Source organism: Astatotilapia calliptera, chromosome 12 (genome assembly GCF_964374335.1).
Source record: "Astatotilapia calliptera chromosome 12, fAstCal68.1, whole genome shotgun sequence".
Lineage (NCBI taxonomy): Eukaryota > Metazoa > Chordata > Actinopteri > Cichliformes > Cichlidae > Astatotilapia > Astatotilapia calliptera.
The window spans coordinates 20,928,027-20,952,489 of record NC_137433.1 but is presented as its reverse complement, the minus strand read 5'-3'; the positions used below and the strand labels follow the sequence as shown (position 1 = coordinate 20,952,489).

Sequence of the window (24,463 nt, the reverse complement as noted above, 5' to 3'; positions counted from 1 at the left end):
AACCATGTGACACCAGGCCAGACAGTGCGGCTGCAACTTGGTTCTTAAGTGACAATTTTATGATATTACTGGATGTCTCCTGTCCTATCCTGTGTCATATCCATTTCCCAAAGTAACTTCATTTGATGCACTCTCTCCGCTCACAGACCTACATGACCATGGCTCTCTGACTATCCAGTTAGTAGCCTTTTCAAACTACTCAGTGCTAAAAGCGGTAGATTTGATTACAAATTCATTTTATTAGGTTTCCCTAATCAGTGCAGTTAAGCTACTGTGATTCTATTTTGCTGTCTTCACCAAACTATATGATGCCACAGGACCAGCAAACCAAGATGGTCCAAGGTGCCGTTTATGGCTTTCTGTATTAAATCTGTGGAAGTTCAAACTGACCGATTGCACACTAGTTAAAATTACTGTTACACTGTGTCAGAAGCCTGTTGTTTGATTTAATCTTTCACTCATGTTTCAGGTATAAGATGTTGAAATCAATTTTCCTTGGCCTTTTTTTGCAAAAATAAAGACACTGATATCCCCAGAAAATGAGGATCATAATGTACCAATTCATCCAAATTCAGTCTTTATATTCTAAAGTTTGAGTTTCAGGCGGCAACAAATTCTAATTCATATTGATAAAAAGAGAAAATATGAGGTTGCAGAGTTTTGAATTTCGATGGTGTGACGTGCAAGAGATGACTTACACAGCGAAACTTCAACATTCACTTTACTGCACATCATGATGCGTTCAGGGGAAAGGAGTTTAAAAAAAATGTGAGTAAAGCTGCAATCCCATCAGTCTTTGCTGCTGGTGAAATTCAACCGTGTTCAAAAACAGGCCTCTCGCCTTTAAAGTGAGTTATCGCATTGATCAACTCTAGCATCGTCGCTTTAGAGTCTGTAAATCATCCTGGACGTTTTAGTTGAAAGACGGTTAAAAAGTGAGGGTATGATTTCTACTGACAGGTATCCCCAAGTGTAGCACCAACAACTCCTCCCACTCGACCCTGTCATCATCACAGGAGAAGCATCCTCCTCTCTGAGGAGCTGTTCCTCTGCCTGACTTTTCACAGTCCGGTGCCCCGACAGGACTCAGCGGTCATGGCCGGCAGTCTGACCCACCACAGCTCCCCGAACCCCGGCTATAGCACCAACAACGCGGTCCCGGTGCCGGTCATCACGCAGACGGAGTCCCGAGACAAATGGAGCAAAAAGATGGATTTTCTCCTGTCTGTGATTGGCTTTGCTGTGGACCTTGGGAATGTTTGGAGGTTTCCGTACATATGTTATCAAAACGGTGGCGGTAAGTAGGCTAAAGGTTTAAAAGCAGGTCGATCTATAAGTTAGGATGTGCGGACTTTGTTTGTAAAACTTGTTCTGTCCTCAAATGATTTTGATCTCACAGTTTCTGCTCGAAAAAGATGACAGCAGAAACTGTCCATGGTGCTGAAGAGAGCATCCATCCGTTAGAAACTCAATTAAAAAGTCTTTGAAATGCATTTGGTCTTTGTTTATAATTTCAAAAAATAAAAGAGCTTAACAAGTTCATATTAAGATAAGATTTTTAGGTCAGGGGACAAAAACTAGGAAAAGAATCACAGGACTATGTGGACAATTCTTTCTTTGCCTGCTCTAACAAGTGGGTCAGTTTCACTTAAATCATGCAGATTCACTCTTTAAGCTGGGATGGGAACCAAAATCAGGTTTAAGTTAGTGTTTTTGTCATTTACAAATGTCCTCAGATGTCATCTCTCCATGCAGGTGCTTTCCTTATTCCCTACATTTTGATGGCCATCTTTGGTGGTGTTCCGCTCTTCTACATGGAGCTGGCACTGGGACAGTTTCACAGAACTGGAGCCATATCAATATGGAAACACATCTGTCCCATTTTCAAAGGTGAGGCCTGAGCTGCTCGACAGATCATGTGCGGACAAAACACATTTTTTATTTGCAGCTACAAAGCTCTTTTCATTTCCTGGTGTGTTTCAGGTATAGGATACGCCATCTGCATCATCGCTCTGTATGTGTCCTTCTACTACAACACCATCATCGCCTGGGCCCTCTTCTACTTCTATTCCTCGTTCTCCAGCATCCTGCCTTGGACTAACTGCGACAATGTGTGGAACACCCCCGACTGCACCAACTATTTTGGCATGGACAACATCACCTGGACAAATGCCTCCAGGTCTCCGGCAGAGGAATTTTACACGTAAGTGCATGTAAGTGTGAGTAGCAAAAACCACATAGGTACACGGCTGTGCGGGAATCCTTGACACAGTCAAGCTGGTGGTTTTGTTTGGGAAATATGATCTTGTTGCTGAAAACGTGATGTTCCATGTTTTGTTTCAACAGGAGGAATGTTCTTGAGATCCACAAGTCATCTGGGCTGAGAGATGTTGGTGGGGTTCGCTGGCAGCTGATGCTTTGCCTTTTTCTCATTTTCACCATAGTGTACTTCAGCCTGTGGAAGGGCGTGAAGACTTCAGGGAAGGTAGTTTTTTGCTGTCGCTTTACTGCCACAACAATGGATGTTCTTTGCTTGAATCACAGATTTTATCTTAGATTTCTGGTTCTCTTACACCTTTGTTTCCAACTCTGATATATCGCCTTCCTCTGCACCAGGTAGTGTGGGTGACCGCCACATTGCCCTATATTGTGCTTTTTATCCTGCTCATTCGAGGCGCCACTCTGCCAGGAGCCTGGAGAGGTGTGGTGTTTTATCTCAAACCACAGTGGGGAAAGCTGCTGGAGACCAGTGTGAGTTGAAGCTGGGGGACCAGCTGGTTTGTTATAAATTATATAATTATTTAAAGTTAAAAACAAACAAACAAATGCTGTTAATTTAAACGATCCATAAAACCCTTGTTCTACGAGAATACGTTTTCAGTTACCTGTAGTCTCATTTGACATGTGTAAAAATTAAGTAAATAAAAGAATAATTTATTTTCACCGATGTGAGAAGAATCAATGCAGCCACTTTTTAGAGCAGCATTTTATCTATAGCAGGGTCATTTTTTTGCTAATATGAAAAAAGTGCTTATAACCTCTTAGAACTTTCACACTTAGCAGGTCCTGGTGAAATGACTCAAATAAGTTGATATTCTTGATAATTTTAACCAACACTGAGGAGAAATCCCGATGCATATTTAACTTGTTAAAATGATGACACTCAGACATGCAGCACAGCTGGATCTTCCAAATATTCATTTAATTCTACCCACTAGTCCCCTGAGAATCAGCCTGTATTTCTTTTCTATCTATCGCGCCTTCTCATCTTCCTTCTTAGCTCGCTGCTGTTGTTTGCAAAACATGTGTGAGTGCTTTGGTTAGAAGAGAATATGGATGAGATGAAATGAGATGCATAAATAAGCCACAGAGCAGGATAATAAGATGCATAATTGGTTTAGATTTTCTGCCATTAACAAAAGCCTCCCTTTCTGTCTCCCTCCCCGATATCCAACGCTGTCCTCTTCTTTTTAATGCCGAATGCGAGCTGCTCTTCAGATCTCCCTGCATACAGCTGTGTACCCACTGTACCACTGACACAACCAATCTCTGCTTGGCAAAATAAAATAAAATAAAAAAAAAAACAAGAAAAATTAGATGGTGTTTAATCAGTGACAATTTATTTTAATACTCTTAAATACCATAATAATCTACAGCATCCCAGAGCATTTTTGCCTCTGTGTTTTGTAGGTGTGGGTGGACGCTGCTGCTCAGATATTCTTTTCTCTGGGCCCAGGGTTCGGGGTCCTCTTGGCTCTTTCAAGCTACAACTCTTTCACAAACAACTGCTATCGGTAAGATCCCTCAGTGCCTGCTGACATATGAGACACTGAGTTATTGTCTGAAACTGTGGTTGTGGCTTAAATAGTAAAGACTGATGCTCTGGGTGAAATGCTGAAACCATTGCACGAGTGAAAACACATCTCCTTTTGAGCGTTGTGTTTGATTTTAACGACAAGCTTTGGAAACATTATCCCCGTAACGCCTAGTGTGTCACATTTGATACACTATTTGATACTATTTGAGTTTTTGAGACTTCTGCGCCGACGGTGTGATTTTCTTTTACCTCAGAAAAAAATGTGATAAATTGCACGATACAATTTTAAGCAATAAATTTCCAAAATAAAAAAATAAACCAATTTTTTAAAAAGCTGAACATAGTGTGATACAAATTAAAACTCAAATATGTTTTTTGTATTTTAATTTCTCTTTTGTTTAACAAGAAAAAGTTAAAATGATTGGGAAAGAAATGTTTGAGAAAATATGTCATGTAAGATGCATACAATACAATGTATATACGTTTCCATAATCTCTTGATAAACAAATAAAAAAATAAAATAAAAAAAAAACTCAAATATGCAAATTCTAGTTTTAATTTCTCCATGTGTAATTAATGTATTCTTTATTATCTGTTAATTGTAAGTTATTTATTCTATACTTTATAAGCAAACAGTATCTTGTCGGCTTGTTGGGTGTGTGTGAGCTAAGTGTCTCAGAAAAAGTTTTAAGAAATTTGTAAAGAAAACCAGGCGAAATGCTGAAAATGTCATTTCTGCCTCCGTCTGCAAACAGACCTGTTGTTTAAGAAAGTGTTTTTCTATAAGTAAGTTCAATGACTGCGCTGCTTCCTCCTCGGCAGCGACGCCATCGTGACCAGCTTGGTAAACTGTCTGACCAGCTTTGTGTCGGGCTTCGTCATCTTTACGGTGCTGGGCTACATGGCAGAGATGAGGCAAGTGGAGGTTGAGGATGTAGCCAGAGACAAAGGTCAGCAGGCAAAACAGTAAAACATTGTTTTAAATAAAATGTATTGTAACTATTATAATTACAGATACTCACTCCCATCTGTTCATGTTCATTTCTGTGCTTTTAAGGACCGAGCCTACTCTTCATCACCTACCCAGAGGCCATTGCAAACATGATGGGCTCGACCTTTTTCGCGATCATCTTTTTTGTGATGATGATCACACTGGGACTGGACAGCACGGTACGAGATGAGAAACCTAGAAGTATTCAGTGCATGATGATTACTACCACAGATTCAAATTCATAAATTCAGTCCAATATTTCTTATTTCATGAACTTCAAACATCCTTACACTTCTCTACATGTTTCTAATGATAACAGCTGTCTCTGTGTGCTTCAGTTTGGAGGGCTGGAGGCGATCATCACTGCTGTGTTGGATGAATATCCAGATCAGTTCTATCACAGACGGGAACTTTTTGTTCTGTGCTTGGTGGTTGTCTGTTTTTTAGGCTCTCTGAGCACCCTTACCAATGTAAGTTACTCGTGTTTTATATCCTCATCAAACCCGAGAGAGCAAAAAGCATCGCCTCAATATTTTAAAACAATTACCTTCAATTATAATTAATGCTCTGGATACATTGTAGCAAATTGGAGTAGTGCTATCTACTGTCTGCTGCTCAAATGAGGGGAAATGAGTGCTGACTGATGATCAATGATTGTAAAATCTTACTGGCAGGGTGGTGCCTACGTGGTGAAGCTGCTGGAGGAGTTTGGAGTTGGAAGCTCAATTATTGCAGTGGGTTTCCTTGAGGCTATTGCAGTTTCCTGGTTCTATGGTAAAAAAAAAAAAAAAAGGAAAAAAAAGAAGAAATCTATTGACTAGTTTTCTGTTTCTTTTATCACCAGTATAAATTGGTGACCTATAAGGGATTGTATTATTTTTGCTGATTTCAGGAATCCATCGATTTAGCAATGACGTTCAGGCTATGCTTGGGAAAGCCCCGGGACTGTTCTGGAAAGTGTGCTGGGTTGCTATCAGTCCTGCGTTTCTGGCGGTGAGAGATACTCTGACGACCCAAAGGTTCAGTCGTAACGTCAGCGGTTATGCTGTATAAAAACGACAAGATCTTTTAGTTATCTTCACTCATTGTAAATACTTTAACACATAGTTCTTTGGGTCAAATGAGCATCATCCAGTTAAGCCACTCAGAGATCAGTGAGCTGTAGCAGACAAGGATATGAGAGAAAGCTCATTGCAGGATCAAAAGACAGCTTCAGCAGTGGCCTTTAAAGTTGAAGAGAGCAGACAGTTCAGTGCCCCCTCTGTAGATTAAATTCTTCTCTTTGTGAAGTAGCTTCCTTAAATATTTTCTAGCATGCACACAGACATATGCTGTTTGATACCCTAATCTCTTATTTGCATCCACCTATAAGGTTGTTGTCCTGATGACATTTTAGAATTAGAAATCTACACCAATAAGACTTCTTTTACATATTTTTAAATAATGGACTCAGTACAGGTCATATATTAACATATATGGAAATGCTGCGTATCCCATATCTTCTCAGTATATCATTGTGAGCTCCCTGCTGAAAGCACCACCCCTCGCACTGTTTGATTACAAGTACCCGGACTGGAGCATCATAGTCGGGTACATCGTTGGCTTATCATCCTTCATTTGGGTCCCAATCTACATGGTCTACAAGCTGGTGTGGACCCCTGGTTCCCTCAAACAGGTCGGTGGATGCGTGCAAAGTCCTGAAACTGTTTCTGATGCATTTTCTTCTAATCTAACCTCTGCTTCGTTTGCACGCGTCCCTTGTTTTCCACAGAGATTGGCCGTGTGTCTGAGGCCCGAGAGGACAATACCAGACATCCACGCTGAGAACCTCAACATGGCCACTGTACCATAGAGAGATAAACATCTCTGTGTGCTTTTAGATTGCCATTAAAACCACAGTTGTAGGTTTGTTTATGGCTGAACCTAAACATGATCTAACATTATGACTGATTACCAGTTAATGGTGTTGAACTCTCACTGCGTATGTACACTCTGTATAAAGGTAAATGCTGCTAAATTTTTAATTTTGAGAGGATTTGAGATACTCATATCTCTGCCCTATGTGTGTGTGTGTGTTTGTGTGAGAGAGAGAAACAGAAACGATAGAGAGAGAGCGATTCAGACCTGCGTCACCAGGATAGTTTAGAGTTTTCTCGTTTTGCTTTCTTGTGGTTGTACAAGTTAAGTGGTAAAATCTGTGGTCTCTTTTCATCTTATAAAGATAGATGATGCCAAGGAACATGGGAATATTTGCATGGGAACATTTCTATATTTTATGTACGTTGTTGCTTTGCATGCTCAGCTTTACTAACAGTGGGATCATCAGTGTTGCAGTTGTAGCAGCAGTGAGGCTATCATAGTTAATCTCGGTTGAGTGAGTCATTTCGTGTTATTTACAACCAAAACCTGAGGTAAATAACAAAAGAGTGTATTACAGTGTATTTGATGTATTTTGTATTTAGACAGTAGGTCTGTAATACAGTGCTTGCATAGGATTTTAAAGGCAGCAGCTTGAAGAAGTAAAAGTTGAAAAAGTTGTTTTTTTCCCTACTAGTGTTTGCAGTGGAGGTAAGTGAGACTCTCAGACAAAGACCGTGTTAAAAGTGTAATCTTCTTATCATAACTGTGAGTGTATGTTTCACAGTTAAAGTAGACACTAATACAATATGTAAAAGAATCTCATGATTATTTTAAATGAGACTGTTGAATATTTTCTGGTCTTTGTCTGATAGCTTCATTTAACTCCAGATAGCCTGTCTTGCCTTAATATGAATACATGCTATACTGTATTTGCAAAACTTGGAAAGGTTGTATTGATATCTATGGATTCTGTGCCTCTCCAGACAATATTTCCACTTTCTAATTTGAGACTGTTCAAATGTTTGTTTGCTTGTTTGTTTGTGTTTTGCATATAAATAGTAGCTCTGTTTTAGTGTTACCTTATCTGAAATGCTTTATCCTTTATTTACAATTAGGGAACGATGTGATGCCCGAGGTTGATGATTGTTCTGTGCTTTCTGTTCTCTTCGGTGTGGTTTCTGTAGACATGTGTGTGTAAATGAATTATAGCATAAATGGCGTATTTTATCGTTTGTACTCCTTTTCAAAAGAACAGATTAAATGTGACAAAAGGAAGAAAAACACTGCATAAGATTTTTAAATTCCACTATTTATATCAAACACCCTGTGCTTTTCCTGAACTGTAATTTCCACATGATGATCTTCGTGTCTTTGTAATGGCTGTTGGCTGTCATTGTTCACCTCTATTAGATATTCTAATTAACAAGCTAATTTGCAACATCCACAATCCATCCACATACGGGCGAATAGAGCAGCTTAAACCTTCTGATCTCCTCAGGCCCTCACACTGACACAGACACACACACATGTACAATTTCCGCTAACGCTACCCTTCAGAGTTTTATCTGAGCACGGCTCCATCACGTCAAGGCTGACAGGTATGAAAATATACGAGAGTGGGAAGTGGTTTTGAAACATTTGATTCCCCAATGAGCTGCTGGGTGATGGACGTGCAGATCAAAGCCCTTTTGTGTCAGTGACTGCTATTGAAGTAGAGAACAGGCAAGCACAGGAGACACATAAAAGAGGCAACGCTAAATAGGTGGTTCTCTCCTGCTTGATATGGACAGCTTTAGAAACAGTATACATGGAAAGAATTACTGCATGAACACACTGTTAAACCCTCCAGTTAATGCTAATAATTCTAACAAGGGGTGAATAATAGAAATAAAGGAATAACATTCATTCATCACATGTGCAGGCAGTTAGACTTGACTGTACTCTTCTCTGACTTGTTGGTGTCCATTGTACATGGCTGTAGTTTCTAGTTGCTGATTTAACCAGTGGTGACACAAAATACATCTGACAGTTGTAAGAGATTCAACAACAAAGGGACTGATACTGGGTATTATGCTTTTCTACCACCGATTAGCATAAGCATTTTAAGCTAGCTTCTTTAGCCTACAGGTAGGCTAAAGAAGCTAAGGACTAAACCACCAACCTCCTGACTAGTAGGCAACACGTGTTATCTCCTGAGCCATCTATTTGTTGGGTTTTTGTTTAAAGACAAGAAGCAAAATCAACACAGGAGACAAAAGATAACAAACCTTAAAATTAAACAGGAAGTAAACAAAGGAGGCTGAAAAATACATGAATATTCACAAATACGAAGGCAGGAAACATAGTTAACATGGACACATGAGGACTGAACATAAAGTCAGAGACGAGGGAACACTGCAGGACAAAGACATAAACACAGAGAAACAGATAGGGAAACCACGATGATCAAAACTACTATTATATACATGAAAGAAAACACAGGATGAAAAACTGAAAGTTATCACTGGGGAGTTATAAGAAAAAAATGGACTCAAACACTCATAGATGCCACAAGAAATAAAGCTTGTAATCTACTAGAATAAGGAATGCAAAACTTCAAACACTTGTATTAACAATAAAAGGAATTAAAACTCCCAAAATAACCAAATTCCTCAGGCGGCGACCTCCCCAGCTCATTTACTTCTGATTCCATCCCCTTCCAGAGGGTCCTTTCACTTGCCTAGCCCTGATATTCACAGATGGCTGAGGTGATCCTAACTGCAGCAGATGGTCTGATGACACTTGGAGGTCTAACTGTTAAGCAACTCAACTGACTGATCATCTAATTTACTGCTGAATTAAAAAATACTTTCCACTGATTAAACTAAAATTTAATTTAATTCGGTTTCTATATTGCTAAGTCATGTCAGCCGTTATCTGAAGACACTTTGCATCGTACTGAAAAAGCTTTAAAAAACACACAATAATGATTTGATAATGATGAGTCCTTTTATATTTTTGTGTTAAGCTTAAGGTCATAACTTTATGATTTTAAATGCCTTCCATTACAATACAATTTCTGGCTTCATGCTATTATGAAATGCTGTCTTGTTGTGATAAATGTATCCAGGAAGCCTTCGATTTTTCATTCAGGTCACCGTGACTGACATTTCTTAACACTCATTATGCCTTTCTAGCATGTAATCAACAGCTGTACGAGTTCGCAATGGTGTGCACTTGTCTATAAACGATGAGATTATACCCCAGTCACGCAGAGTAATTATATTAAAATATAACTTCAAGGAGCTCAACCTTTCTAACGAGCCTTCTTTGCTCTTTGACATTTCAGAAACTGAGAGTGTGAGAGACACCACACGACTGTTTTATGTTGCGGAGAAGAGAAAAGAGTTTGTACACTTTGTATTTCCACCATCCTGAAGCTTTCAGTGTCAGAGCTGCTGAGAGAGTCTACAGTTAGCTCAGCTTACTAGGCTGAGATGAATAATCTCTCAGTCTCATAGTTGAGCTGTAACCAGTCAAAGGGCTATTCCACGAAGCGTGTTCATCAAACTCAAAATTTTAAAAACAAGCTCAGAGTTGTTAATTTAATCCACTTTCGGGAATAGGGCCTAGGGGAGACTGGGACAATATGTTCACACACAAGGCAACAAAGGGCGAGGGAGTTGGTGGGGACACAGCTGTAGACACCTACGTTACGTGTGAAAGATAAAAAGACTGAAGGAACAGAATAGGAAAGACTGTGGGGAGGATCTTCATCAATATGAAAAGCTCTCAAACGTATTAAAAACAATTCAAAGTACAAAATGTATGCGCTCCTTCGTCTTTTCCAAGACGTCCAGCTGAATTCTTTGCCGGGCCCATTCTGGACCCCGGGCCTTTTGTTTGACACCCTTGTTCTGGACAGTTTCACGATACAATAATCCAACGGCGTTAGGACCCAGATCCTATAGCGGAAGAAGAAACCCCTCGCTGTCATCCTCATCCTCCATCTCCATCCTCCACTGCTAAGATGCTGCATCTTCTCACACAAGCTGCAGTAATGTGCTTTAATGCGCTGGTTATCGCTCAGCCCGACGACTACAGGGTGGCCGAGAGAGCTTATGTGGTCCTGCAGAAGCAGAATTTAGGTGAGAACAAATGTGAGGCCTGTGGAGGGGCCGTTCAATGATCCCGAGATCCAGGTGTAAGGTTCAAGGTGTTTATTTCTCTTTAGTCTCCAGCGACCACAACTATATACTGCAACAGAAACCTTTAAACCAGTGTAACCAGTTAACCCGTCGCGCTTGTCTGCCCGTTAGTCTGTTTTTATTGGCTGTGCTTGTGTTTTTGTCCTTACAGTCACACTGGGTAGTGTCCTGGCGGTGGTGCTGGTGCTGATGATCATTATGGCTGTCTGCGTCTACAAACCGCTGTCTCGTCGCTGAAATCTGGAGGACATATGAACCGAGAGACAATCCTGTTCTGTCTGCAAAGTTACACCCGCTCTGTTGCCGTAACCATGTGCAGATGGGAACCGACTGAGGGAAAAGCAGCTGCCAAAAAGCCCAGTGTGCGCAGTTAGTTTATAAACACAGATCAGGCGTAACTTTGTGAGCACTGATGGTGAATAACAGTGATTATGTCTTCATCATGGCACCTGTTGGTGAGTGTGGGCTATATTAGGGTGCAAGTAATCATTATGTCCTCAAATTTGGTGTGTTAGAAGCAGGAAAATGTGCAAGCATAGGTGTTTGAGTGAGTTTGAGGGCCACTTTGTGATAGCCAACTCTACTGAACATCTCCAGAATTGCGGGTCTCTTGGGCTCTTCCCGGTGTACGGTGGTCAGTTTCTATCAGAAGTGGTCCAAGCATGGAGGCTCACTGATGTACGTCAAGAGTAACGGCTGGCCAACTTGGCCCAATGCAACATTTTCACTAGCCCCCCCGAAGGTGCAATTTGAGCTACAGTAGCTCAAATTGCACCTTCGGGGGGGCTAGTGGAGTCCATGCTTTGATGGTTCAAGGCTGTTTTGGTAGGAAAAGAAGGACTAACGCAGTATTAGACAGGTGGCCATAATGCTATGCCTGATCAGTGTATCTTTAATGTCTTTAATTTATCTTGATCTCAGGTCAATTATTAATATAATTTAAAGTGAACACAGATACAGTGGAGATCAAACATCTGAGACTGGGCCTCATGTTTCCAGCAGAAAACTGCTTTACCACTATCACCTGTGTCATCTTCAGGTGATAGTGGCAAAAGAAACTGAATCACATTTTATGACTAGACAAAGATCGCAGATTAAAACTTTCCAGAAATTGCTCCATCTAAACCTCGCTGTTCACTGTCACTTAAAAGCAACTCCATCACAGATAAGGACATTTCTAAATAAAAAGTAGAAGAATAAAAAGTGCAGTTGAAATAACCACGCCTAGTCTGGTCTCAGAGGAGGAGCGGTGGTCTCTTGGGTTGGGTAGGTGTGTAAATGCGAGATTTGTGTCAGTAGCACAAGGGTATATGTGGAGAGAGAGAGAAGGATAACAGTGCATTAAACCCAAAGTGCTCTGGAGATGGATACTTGTACTGAGTTGATTCCACTCTGACCAAGGAGAACCACTGGTTTCATCAGAGACATCCTTCACCCTTCTGGTTTTGGAGAATATTATTACTGCTAAGGAGCCAACACACCGGGCTCGCAGGAACTACTTTAAGATGATACACATCACAAGAAACTCCTTGAATCATTTGCTATTAGCTGTTATCATTTTCAAATAGGGGGTAGATATACTGAAATTCAGATTCATTTTTAAGGCTTTTTGGCTCCACTGCATATTAGTTTATGTAAAATTGCTTTTGTAAATAGAATGAGACAAAACTGATTTAAAATGCTCACCTAATGGCACAAGTAGTAATCTGGGCCTGTATTTTATAAAAAGAGAGCACCATGTGTTATTTATTTGGGTTTCAAAGCTGGAAATTTTGTGATTGGTTGTATTTTTTGTTTGATGAAAAGCAAAAGTTCTGCAAGCATTAAACTTTGAGATTAAAAAGTGAGAGCAAGTTATCATTGCTGTCTTTGTTTTGATCTGGTCATGACTGAACCTGATGTGCAGGATAAAATCAAACAGTAAATGGACTGGTTTTTATTTAGTGCTTTGTTACTCTGCGCACTCAAAGCACTTTCATACAGCTCGCCTCATTCACTCATTCATACAAGCACTTCTATGCTTTTTCTGTGTAAGTACTTTCTATCTAAGACTCACACTCTGGTCATCAGTCCATCACAGAGTTCACACATAGAGACAGGCAACTATTCATGGTCACACACACCACATTAAAAAAAAGAAAAGAAAAAAGAAGCATGCAGTAATGGAAATAAAGTGCTTTTATTTCACAACATTTTGAAAACTGACACATTCTCTGAAACTTTCAACCTATTATAAAAAAACCTTACAGCTCAAATGGCGCACTGCAAAGATTTTCATTAAATTAACTAAAGCTACCATTTTCAAATTTGACTTTTCAGCAGTTTGGCAACTTGATCTTTACAGTTAGTAGCTGTTCAGCTGAAGCTTCTGATGCAGTCAGTCGCACAGACCTCTGATAAAGTGGTTGGTTGTCAGTAAAAATCATTGACAGTGGTTAATGAGTGTTACTTGGCATCACACAGCTGAGACACCTTGTTTTTCAAACTACAAAATTTTAAAGAAACTCATTTAAACAGTTTAGTCTGAGTTGCACTGCATATAAATTTTGCCACGCTTCAGCTCCACCACGTGTTATCAGAGCGAAGCAATCCTTGGCACATGCTGAAGAAAAGAAAAGGAAAAAAAAAAATCAAACCCCAACGTATGGCGCTCATGCTTGACCTCAGGGTCTGTGCTGCTTTCCTTCTTCCGCACAGAGGTGTTGAGTTGTTCATGGATACAAAATGTAGACTGCCCTTTGGAACTACTGCTTCCCAGCTGCATGACTATTATAAATCCACAGACAGACTGGTCTTTGCTATTGCATTTCTGAATTGAGGTGAAGTTGCTCAGTGAGAATTTACAAAAAAAAGAAAAAGAAAAGAGAAGTCAATTTTCACCAGAAGCTCAAGACAGGAAAGGAAAGCCAACCACCCCCTTTATCCTTTTTGCAAAGAGATACTACACCATGCGGCTAATTTCAAATTTCTTTCAAAGCAAAATGCTCTACTCCATCTGTAGAGAGTACATTCACAAAGTACAAGAAGACACATTTACATATGAACATCTGAATCAACCCAACAAACCTTTCCAACTTAACACTGGCATAGTGTTCTTATAGAACGATATGCTAGAGTGGTACCATATTAAAATCATTTACCTGGCTAACTTCTGTCAGTTTTACAGCTGATTAACAAAGTTATTCCAAAGCAAAGGAACAAAAACAAAACAAAACTGCTAACCCTGAGTTTTCTGCTTTTCAGTGAGTCCAATATCTTCAACCAAGTGACTATGTAGGGAGACTTTACAATGACAGCACTGCTGTGTTTGTTTGCCGGGGCCGCGAATATCACATTTGTGTGCCGACACTATATGAAGTCACCTTTGAGCAGTCAGTCAAACTTTTTTTGTTCACAGAACCACGTTACACTGACTCAACCCTCACCCGAGACAACAGTGACAGAAATACCTGCAAGTTGCCGCTGTGAGTCTGAACTGAAACAAAGAAACTGAATAAATAAAAAGTAGAACCCATCCAGAATGATCTCAAACAGTCCAGGAAAGAAGCGTGACGATGGAGACACTATACTGAGATAGAAATATACAAAAAAAAAAGAGTATACTCTTACCAAAATACCTTCTGAAAAATATTGGATACAGACAGTTTGATTTTGGCTGTGTAAGAATTATCTGTTGTAGAAAGAGATCTGCAGTTGCATAGTTGATGAAAGTGGTTAGGAAGGAAAACTGAGGTGTGGTGGTTGCTTTCTGGATCAGCAGAATTTGTATTATTAATATTTATATTTCCCTCTTATTCCCTTTATTTCTCTGTGAGCGAAAGCTGCAATATCCTCTCCAGCTCCTCTTCCTCTTGTTTCCTCATTCTCTCTTCTTCCTCTTGAGCTCTTGCAGAAAGCTCCATTGCTAGACGCAGGTCTGAATCAGGGCTAGAGGCAGAGGCAGAGCTGGGAGGGCTGGAGGTGTCTCTATAATCCACCAGCACCCCCTCTGGGATACTCCTAGAAGGTCAACAGGATAAAACTGAGATTCACCTTTTTTCCTGTTGCCTTTACTGATGCTTACAGGCAGCGAGGCAGAATATCATCCTCACAGGTGGACACTGAACAGACTTAAGGTGCGCAGAATAAATATGTGATAAAGTTTGACTAAAAACACTACAAAACCAACCATGTGAATCCCTAGGCCTCCTAAGCTGCAAGCACCTTCTATTAAAACACTCAGTAACAGAGTTACTTGTAACACTGTTAATCTGTTCCTACCTGTCACTCTGGTTAATCGGCATTACATCAGCGAAGTCCCCATCAACATGATCCCAGAGCCCCTCCTACAAACACACAAACACCAGGGGAAGTTACAGTCTTCAGCATGTGGGGAGGGGGGGGGAAATTTGCATGAAAAAGAAGTTTGTGTCAGTGACGATTGCTCTGACCTGGCCAGTGCCTTGACGAGACTCCAGGAGACTCTGATGGATGGCGTACTGTAAGAGCTCCTCATCGTTATTGGACACAGGCATGTGGCGGCTTCCCCCGCGACGGTGATAACTCGCAGGTACCTCAAACACCGAGGGACACACCTGGAAAGGAGGTGGTGCTGGGTAGGGTGGATAAAAAAAACAAAAACAAAAAAAAAAACCAGTAGTTGAGCAGTTTAAAATGACAATCGTGCGTTTTGTGTTTAAATATTCTGGATAAACCATCTGCTTTCCAACCTGCTGCTTCATCGTCTCCTGTGGATGTTGGTGTGGCTGCTGCTGATGTGTTCGCTTCCTCCTCAGTGCTGCATTTATTTACACTACCAAAGGTAATCTTGGCATTAAGCACATGAAACAGGGGAATCTCTGAAAGAGAGGGCCACATGAGATACCAAAGTGACAACAGAAAGGGTATCAGAGTGCTTCTGCAAATCCAAGATTTCTAGTGAAAAAAATAACAATAAATAAAAATCATAAAACTGCAAAAATACCTATTTTAACAGGAAATCCAGGAGGGAATTTCAGGGTTACAAAGTCTCGTAGTCTTGCAAAATGGGAACTCGTGCGAGCCATGAGGTCGATAATGGGGGTTACCTGCTCCACCAGGGAGAGGGGATGGTCCTCACTCATCCACAATGTTCCTTTGAATCTGCGTGAGAGGAGATTGCAGATAAAGTGAAGCATTAAATTCCACAATACAACTAGGAAAATGAGTGGACTGGAGTTTAGAACACTTGAAATTACTTCTGTGTTCGAATGCTCAGTTCAATAGGACGGCCGATGTCTCGTTTCACAAGGTCAAAGTCGGGATCAAAGTATTCCTCTGGAGTGATCGCAGTGGGATTGTTGGCAGTTGCATATTCGAGAGTCAGGTCCTACAGAATGATGAAGTCGCAAAAAATAAGCAGGTGCATGGCAACAAAATGTATCACGTTTACAATAATGCTGAAGGAACAACTTACTCCTTGCGCATTTATGTGCTGCTCCACAGTCCCCAGTAGAGACTCCAGGATGTTTCTTTCACCTTTGGAAAGACCAAAAACAAAAGAAAAGCAGCCAATCAGCACTCAGATTCAGTTCTGTTATGAGTGTAAAGAAAAGTTGACTATAACAACATTCAAACCACTTCCCTGACATTTTGAACTGGCAGCAGATTTCATGTTGTTTTGAAAGGCATCAACAATTAAACTTTATTATTACTATTATTTTATTTCGCTGACACTTTGGGTCCTTTGGGTTAGTGGATGGGGCATCCATGGATCTGCCTCAATCAGTCAGGGATACATGTCAGAGAGGACGACCCTGCCAGTGTTGGTGCTGGTGTTTAGGTGAGTGATACAAGGCAAAATAATAGCCACATTAATACTAGAGCACTACAAAGCGAGATCAATTGGTTAGCGAGCTATGTCAAGCTTAAAGTTGGAGTTTTTGGTGTGACAAGAGCAGGGGCCCGTTCTTCGTACGTCGCTTACTACATCCAAGATCAAATGAAACATCCAAGATCAAATCATCGCGCTAACCGTGAGCTCGCTAATCCGGTTCCCCGAACACACCTGCTGTTGACGATTACTACAGCTGGACGCAGTAATGTGACATCACTGGGTGTCGTAAAAGGGGCTACGCATCGATAGTAGAAACATTGATCGGCAACCCTCTGATTGGTCGGCGAAAATGTCGACGGAGCGCGCTCGGCTCGGTATTTTTCGGCAGCAGAGCAAGAACTCTTGAGTGAGGGATTTCAGGAGTTTCAGAGTTTAATCAGAACGCAAGGGAACACTGCAAAGGCTGCAAAAGCAAGGAGCGAGGGCTGGCAGGAAGTTGCTGACAAATTAAACTCGTAAGTAATTTAATAATAACAATAATAATGGAGTGGATTGATATAGCGCTTTTCAAGGCACCCAAAGCGTTTTACAATGCCACTATTCAGTCACTCTCACATTCACACACTGGTGGAGGCAGCTACAGTTGTAGCCACAGCTGCCCTGGGGCAGACTGACAGAAGCCAGGCTGCCATATCGCGCCATCGGCCCCTCTGGCCAACACCAGTAGGCGGTAGGGTAGATTTATTATATTACACTATATTATCCAATATTATATTACATTATATTATAATATGTTATATTTTATCCTCTTTCACATTAGAGCCACGACAGGACCCACTAGAACATGGGAACAGGTAAAAGTGAAATATAAGAATATCCTACAGAATGGTAATATTTATCACTTATATTGCTTTTAGTCTCTTGGAAAGAGACCCTGGAATAATCTGTTTGTTTATAACAGCAACCAAGAAAAGGGCAGAGCAAAAAAAGACAGGTGGTGGTCCTGCACCCCCTCGTCAACAAGTTGGTTAAGTGAATAATACCCTCACGGGAAAATCGATATCTCTCTATGAGCACACTGTCGCGCTGAGCTAAAGGATCCTGTCTGTCCCGCAATATACGCTGAATTCTGAGGACTCTCCTTATCAATCTTGCACCTTCCGCAATGGGCTGCTCGCGTATACGGACAGGACATGGCTGCAACAGGCTTCCCAAATCCACGTTCGCTTTTATAGCCGTGGTCTCCCATCTTGATTACGCGAAGTAAATTGCAATTACTACTCTGAAATCTGAATTACATCTGTAATAATCACATACATGTAATAGAATGTTAATAGTACATTTCCCTTTTTTAGGAAATGACCTGTATGTATCTGTGTGACATCAATAAAAGGATCAAGTGCTGCATTATCTTTAGTTACATTGATGTTATTTATTTATGGTACAACAGTGGTAAAATATCGCTGTTGCTTTCGTATACATGAAGCGGAAATACCTGAGTGGCCGCGATCTAATCCTGTTTACATAAAGTAAACCTGCTCCCGAGCAGGTTTACGCTTACGGCTCTGTTGCTATGACAGCAAGTCCCGGATGAGCTTCGGGGAACCGACTGATCCAGGATCACGCGAAATCGTCAACAATCTAATCCGGCTAACCTACTTAGCGAGGTACGAAGAACGGGCCCCTGCTCTCGTTTTACCTGGCTAAATCACTATGGTAACTTGTGCTGAATGAATAATCTTGTGGGGCAAAGGTTATGTTTAGAGTTTCAGTTTAAAATATACCACGACTTCATTGATTCTTTTTTCTCCTCCCGAAGGGTAGGTGTATGGATTTGGTTCTTTTTTAGTATGTGTTTGTTAGCATTCTTATCAAGATACCTTTTTCTTGAGCTGATGTCATTTTGGTAAAAAAAAACAAAAAAAAAACAATCAGGTCAAGGTCACACCAAGTGTGAAAAATTAATTGTAAAAACTTTATATTACCCACAATTTTTATAGATCATCTTCAAACTTCACATAAGTACCCAGGTTGCCTTCACCTTCATTCTTAGCACCAAAGGCTAAAGTTCACTGTGAAAAACGCATTCCAAGGAACCTGTCAAAATATATACTCTTAGAATATATCATGAGAGTTATATTCATATGAAAGGGCATGGAGGGAGCTATGAACCAAATACGACACGCTATGATGTCACAATGACACCATAACAGGCTGAAAACCGTGTGCTGTAATAAAGACATCATAAAACATTGAAGTTTAGTGTAGCCCTCGCCCTGCAGAAGGAGATCTCCCTGAGTGCTCTTGTTTACAGCTTGTTTTCTCTGCTGGGAGGATGGGGGAAGTTAAGTTATTAAGCCCTACCTTACTGATATAATGAAAGAAGCAAAGCTGTAAAATCACAGCAGGTCCCTTAAAATTTGCATATATTGTTTTGGCGATGCAGAAAACGTATAAATGTTTTTATGCTTGCTTCCAATCTGCTGATAAGTCTCCTTTACACTGCAGGAATTGCAGCTGCTAGAACACACAACAAACACCAAAAATCTTTATTAAACTTAAAAAAAATAAATACAACTTTGATCCACTGACAAATTAAAGAAATTTCCATGTCTGCTTTATTTGTCTGTGCAGAGCCTGAAGCAGAAAGTCTGGCTTAACAGATCCGTTATCATCAACTAGGTTCTAGGTTTTGTGAGCCAGCTAACACAAAGAAAGCCCGGCTGTGTTGAGCTTCTTTCAAAGGATACTTAATAATTAATGCTGTCACTGATCAGTTCATTTAAACTATGTGCTGAAACCCCCCCCAAAAGCAAACAAAAACAATATATATACTGAAATACTTAAAAACTGTACTTTTTATCCTGGCTTTCTCCTCGTCTGTAAGATGCTCCGTCCGTGTCCTGATTACCACATTTACATTGTTCACACTGAAAACCTGAGAAAATGACAAAAATACAATGTCAGGTAATAAAACCAGCACATTTTATAAACACATTCTGGTTTGATTTATAACTTCTCTATACCTTCGCTTCAAATCCATTGACTACTTCAGTTTTATCAGCTCTCCAGCCCCAAATGCCAGACTTAGTCCTGTAGGAAAAACACAAAACAAAAGACTGGTATATATCCAGAAAACATAAAACATCATAATAGAAGAGATTCATCGTTGTTCTTTAGATTCAAATACATTCACAATCCAACAGTGCAACAGCAACTACTAATGTAAGGATAGCTGAAGTAAGATGCCGTCTGTCACCTGTGTCGTCATCATCATTGTGATAACATGTCCTCTAGCTGGATGTTGAATAAACAACAACAAAAAAAAAAGTACTAAATATAAATATTGCATTTAGATGCTACAGTTTCCAGAAGGACAGACAAGAAAAAGCTTGAATATCTCATGTAAAAATTCCATAATAACTCAATATACTGTATAATAGAGAATCATCTACCCTGCTATTTTAACATGTTAGATTCTGGTTTGACGTGTTAATTTTGAAAAATTTAAGAATATTCCATGTAAGGCCTCAAAATATTTATTATCTTATACTACTGGAAATGTCATCCATAGATCAGAGGTGGTGATCATGAACTCTAATGGGTTACACAGTAACCTGGCTCAGGCAGTAATTCCACTGAAACAAGATGCCATGAGAAGCCAACTCTCGTGAAGTAGCATAGCTTTGGAGTTCTGTCGCAGCTTATCAAACAAATTTAGATCCTTTCCTGACATGAGGAAAAACAGGAACAAGGAGGAATAAATGCCTCTTACCTCTCAAAAGCAATATCCTTTGTGTCCAAGTAGGTGTTGACAATAGGAGTCGTCAACCTTTTTGCAACTTCCTGCTCAGCTGGCTGCATTGACTCTAACGTCACATCCTCCATTTCTTGGGATATGTTGAAGCGTTCGATGTCCACGACTTCATCATCATGGTTCACCTCCATCAGCTCTGCAAATGAATCTGCAGACACGCAGACAGGGAGTCGCTTAGACCATTTTAATCAAAACAGCAGCAAAGAAAACTCGTCTGTGTGAGGGAGTGTAAACACATGCCATCTCCTCTGAAGATGTAGCTTCTACGCCCTCTGATCCAGGTCATGTTCTCAAAGCCTAGAAGAGTAACATCCACTCGCAGCGAGGCGCCGCTTTTCCAGATGCGGCAAACATCACTCGGACAAACCCGGGACACGAGAGGAACTGCGAAACAACAGGATACAGAAACAAAAAGCATCCATACGTGAAAAACACCACTTAAGCAAACAAATACTTCACCTGCCATCAGGCAGGTATGTAGTTTTTCCTGTGTGACCTGATGAAGCCGCACAGGAAAAGTGTCAATCTTTAAAAATAGACTGCTGCCTTAAATAAAAAAAAACAAAAACTTTTGAAACCATCCCTCTTTTGCATACTGGATTTCTGATAAACTAGCTGTTTTTGCATGAACATAATACTATTTATACACTTGTCTACTTTAAAAATCTACTTAAAAAATATATATTTCCACTCACAAAAAAAAAAAAAAAAAAAAAAAAAAACTTACTCCAACTGGTGAATTCCCATTTCATCTCCATATAGAAGTCTGGAGACTAGAAAGAGCAAAAGAAATGTTATAAATGTTTCCAGGCACACTTACAAATGATGACAAGCAAAAGGCAAAAATATATGAAGTCACACCACTCGGATCTTTGACAGCAGCTCAGGCACTCCTCCCAGGGCAGTGGAGGCTTTGAGGTAGTCTCTGCGTTGAAGCACTAACTGAACCATCTCTGGATCTCCTGTGCTGACTGCTTCCTGCAGCACTGCCCATAGAAAGTCAAGCAGAAACAAACCACTAAACCTTTTAATGCAACAGCATCCGTTTCCTGAGAAACGATTAACCATTAAAAACCTCAGCAATGAAATTAAAGACCAAAGAAACCATTTTACTGCTGTGGTAGGAGTTGATATTCTTGGATAAGTATATTTACAAGAAACCTCATCAACAGCAGATGACGGGTAGAGTTATAGACAGCAGGGATTGAAAATCAACCAACAAACCAATCCAAATCCTAGCCCTCCTTGTCTGTTATGTAGCTAGCTTCGTAACAAACCTGTCCAATTATTGGCATTTTCTTTAGTCACTTGACCGCCATGTCTCAGCAGGATTCTCACTGACTCCAGGTGCCCGAGTGATACAGCCAGGTGCAGAGGTGTTCGGCCTCTGGGATCCACAGCCTCGATGTCATTCTGAAAAATAATAAGGTGCCTGTTTAGATTAAATACTACCGAGCTGACATAACAACCTCCAAGCGATTACTATAACCAGTGCAGTCAACAACATGCAATTTGGTCATGGCTAACAATGATATAAAACTGCTGGAGTCAGTACAGAGGAATCATAATAATTGTATAGTTTGGCTGTATAAGCCCAACAAGGGCTGAAAATTAGGAACAGCTATAAACTCTTTGTGCGGCACATCAGTTTCATGCTCTGTACTGGAACTATGTCAAACTGCATTGTCCATTTTAAGTAAATAAAATACACTCTCAAGCACGTATTGAGGTAATTATCGGCGTAGGGATGGGAATCTAGAGCTTATACTATTCATCGGATTATCATAAACCCCCCAAAACATCGAATCTTTTCACGACACATGGCATGTTTTTCCAAAAGTTGCAGATTGCACAACAGTGACACCAGACTCGTGATAGCGGCACTTTTTACACACCTGAGTCACATGCAAGCTTATTTCCCCCTACACTTTGTCCAAGCAGTGAAAATGAAACTGAGTTGACAGTAAAAACCAATCTGACCTATAAGGAAAATCAATAATGGCATTTGCATCAATAAACTCTTATCAATACCCATCCCTAACACTTCTTATTGTTTGAGCTACTGGATCTCTCCATTTTGAAGCTAAATAGCAATGCCGAGTTACTGTAGGTAGTGCAAAAATAAACAACAAATCTATGCATGCGAGTGATAAAACACGTACTGCTGTCTGTTAATCAGTGTATTTGAGGAATCCAGTGAAATGGGACAGAAGCTTACATTTTAACTGGAAACAAGCTACCAGTCTGTACCGGAAGACTTTTGGGTTTTTTTTGTCTTTTAAAGCTTTCAAACTTATAGATGCGTAAAAAGCTGCGCTACTCAGTGTCATGTGTATGTGGCTGCCTGCGGAGCATCTGTAAACACCACTGGCCTTCTTTAACTGCCTGCCTGCGGAAATTCAGCAGCTCACTCCTGGCTTAGTCCGGCTAGCTGAGTATCGGTGCCAAAGTTACCAACCTCGCCAGTGGTTTTAACCAACCTGCGTTGATGTTAATAGCTGCTCCAGCTTCCTGTAGTCATTCTCCCACACTGCGGAATGTAGGGGAAACTTCACCCTGATGTCTTCGCTAATGTTAGCCATGGACATCTTCCTCTTTCTTTCAGTGCAACGTTAGCCACCCTCTAACAACTGGAGCCATGAGAAAAGCTGGGACAGCCACAGTAGTTACGCCAAAAAGCTTTGATCCATGCCTTTAATGTCTGACAGCAGCGTCGAAGGAATAACCAATCCGGTGACCAACTTCCCCCCCCAAGCCTTCCCCTAAATAAAACTTTTGAACAAGGAAGTGCCAGGAGGAGTAGTTCCCAGCAACGACAGGGGTGTTCTATATAGAAACAGACTCGCAGTCCATTAAATATCGCCTGATTAAGGTAACCTAATGGTCCATTTTAAAGGAACACCTTATATACGGTTTACAAAAAATCATTTAGGCTAAAAACAAATGAAACAGCACTCGTAGTTAAAATCATCGCCGTAAAAAAATAATAGACAGTCCCAGTCTGGAATCAACCATTTAGCATGTCGACGTGGGGGTTGCAGAACCTTCATTGTTAGTACTATGACTAAATAAAGTGATTTCTATATTGTCTAACTTTGGTTCCCATATTTTGAATTCTTGAAATGTAGCGCTGCTATATCGTGCAGACATTAGCTAAACAAACCATGTAAATTCCCAGAAAGTTAATTGTCCTATTATGCCCTATAACATTGAAATGGGATTGGCAATATTACGTTTTGAGAGAGGGGGTGAATGCGGGTTAAAAATCTAAATCTGTACCGCCAGGTTATAATGTACATAACTTTTTAAAAAAATGAACTTTATTTAGAACAATAACAATGACAATCTCAAAGAGACAAGCGACATATTAAATCAATCAGAACAGAATCACATCTCCTGTACTATAATGTACATAACTACGCCTGCTAAATTTAAAGATAGTATATAACGTTGTATGTATCCGGCTTATTGTTTAAAACTTCACAAATCAATATTAATTAAAAACTCATCTGTCTCAGTTACGTTCGGTGCCTTTTTCTTCTCTACGCAGTCAAATTTTAATACATGATTTAATACACATGACTGTTTTCATGTCTTGTATCTGGGTTGGTCACTTGCCGTTTTTGTTTTTTTAATCTAAAATTGCATCAGTGTTAAAGATGTACAAAGCGCGATTTAAAAGGCTGTCGGTAGGTGAACATGTATGGAGATTAATTTAAGACATAAAAAATACTACAGTGTACTCCAAGGTGAGTAGATCAAACTCACCTCTTTTAGGGAAAATTAAAACCCTGATTTTAATTTGTCAGGTTGTGTACCGACAAAAACGAGCTCCACAAGTATTGTGTTGTATTCATATTTCATGTTTACCCGTAGCTATAAAATTAGAGAATCGGAACAAATTTCAAGCAGGACTTATTCGTATTATTTTGAGAGGTTTATTTCCTGAGAGTCAAAACTATGGGCAGAGTAAACCACAATTATAGGTCACAGTCAC

The 24,463-nt window shown here is 40.2% G+C and overlaps 2 protein-coding genes across 2 annotated transcripts; one reads left to right on the top strand and one right to left on the bottom strand.

The window, feature by feature from the left end:
* Window positions 1–1,032: 1,032 nt before the first annotated feature.
* Window positions 1,033–7,897, top strand: slc6a4b (solute carrier family 6 member 4b). Its single transcript, XM_026188700.2, has 13 exons — window positions 1,033–1,297; window positions 1,756–1,890; window positions 1,984–2,203; window positions 2,347–2,485; window positions 2,617–2,751; window positions 3,691–3,794; window positions 4,640–4,767; window positions 4,875–4,987; window positions 5,147–5,278; window positions 5,483–5,582; window positions 5,701–5,801; window positions 6,316–6,483; window positions 6,580–7,897. Exons 1-13 carry the CDS (start codon window positions 1,096–1,098, stop codon window positions 6,658–6,660), a joined length of 1,758 nt encoding a protein of 585 aa, XP_026044485.1. The 5' UTR covers window positions 1,033–1,095; the 3' UTR covers window positions 6,661–7,897.
* A 5,118-nt stretch (window positions 7,898–13,015) lies between these two features.
* Window positions 13,016–23,423, bottom strand: ankrd13a (ankyrin repeat domain 13A). Its single transcript, XM_026187967.2, has 15 exons — window positions 22,947–23,423; window positions 21,744–21,879; window positions 21,328–21,452; window positions 21,194–21,239; window positions 20,707–20,850; window positions 20,425–20,614; window positions 19,676–19,742; window positions 19,506–19,587; window positions 16,290–16,351; window positions 16,072–16,202; window positions 15,819–15,976; window positions 15,565–15,693; window positions 15,286–15,446; window positions 15,116–15,180; window positions 13,016–14,854 (listed from the first exon to the last, which is right to left on the bottom strand). The coding sequence occupies exons 1-15, from the start codon at window positions 23,052–23,054 to the stop codon at window positions 14,656–14,658; spliced, it is 1,803 nt and encodes a 600-aa protein (XP_026043752.2). The 5' UTR covers window positions 23,055–23,423; the 3' UTR covers window positions 13,016–14,655.
* Between the last annotated feature and the right edge of the window lie 1,040 nt (window positions 23,424–24,463).

Excerpts from the sequence above, each read along its gene's own strand:
- slc6a4b (XM_026188700.2), top strand. The coding sequence starts at position 1,096 with ATGGCCGGCAGTCTGACCCACCACAGCTCCCCGAACCCCGGCTATAGC. Across the intron at positions 2,752-3,690 it reads GAAAGCTGCTGGAGACCAGT|GTGTGGGTGGACGCTGCTGC; the intron begins GTGAGTTGAAGC and ends TGTGTTTTGTAG. Across the intron at positions 4,768-4,874 it reads GGATGTAGCCAGAGACAAAG|GACCGAGCCTACTCTTCATC; the intron begins GTCAGCAGGCAA and ends TGTGCTTTTAAG.
- ankrd13a (XM_026187967.2), bottom strand. The coding sequence starts at position 23,054 with ATGTCCATGGCTAACATTAGCGAAGACATCAGGGTGAAGTTTCCCCTA. Across the intron at positions 15,694-15,818 it reads TGGATTTCCTGTTAAAATAG|AGATTCCCCTGTTTCATGTG; the intron begins GTATTTTTGCAG and ends CCTCTCTTTCAG. Across the intron at positions 15,181-15,285 it reads CTCGTCAAGGCACTGGCCAG|GAGGGGCTCTGGGATCATGT; the intron begins GTCAGAGCAATC and ends GTGTGTTTGTAG.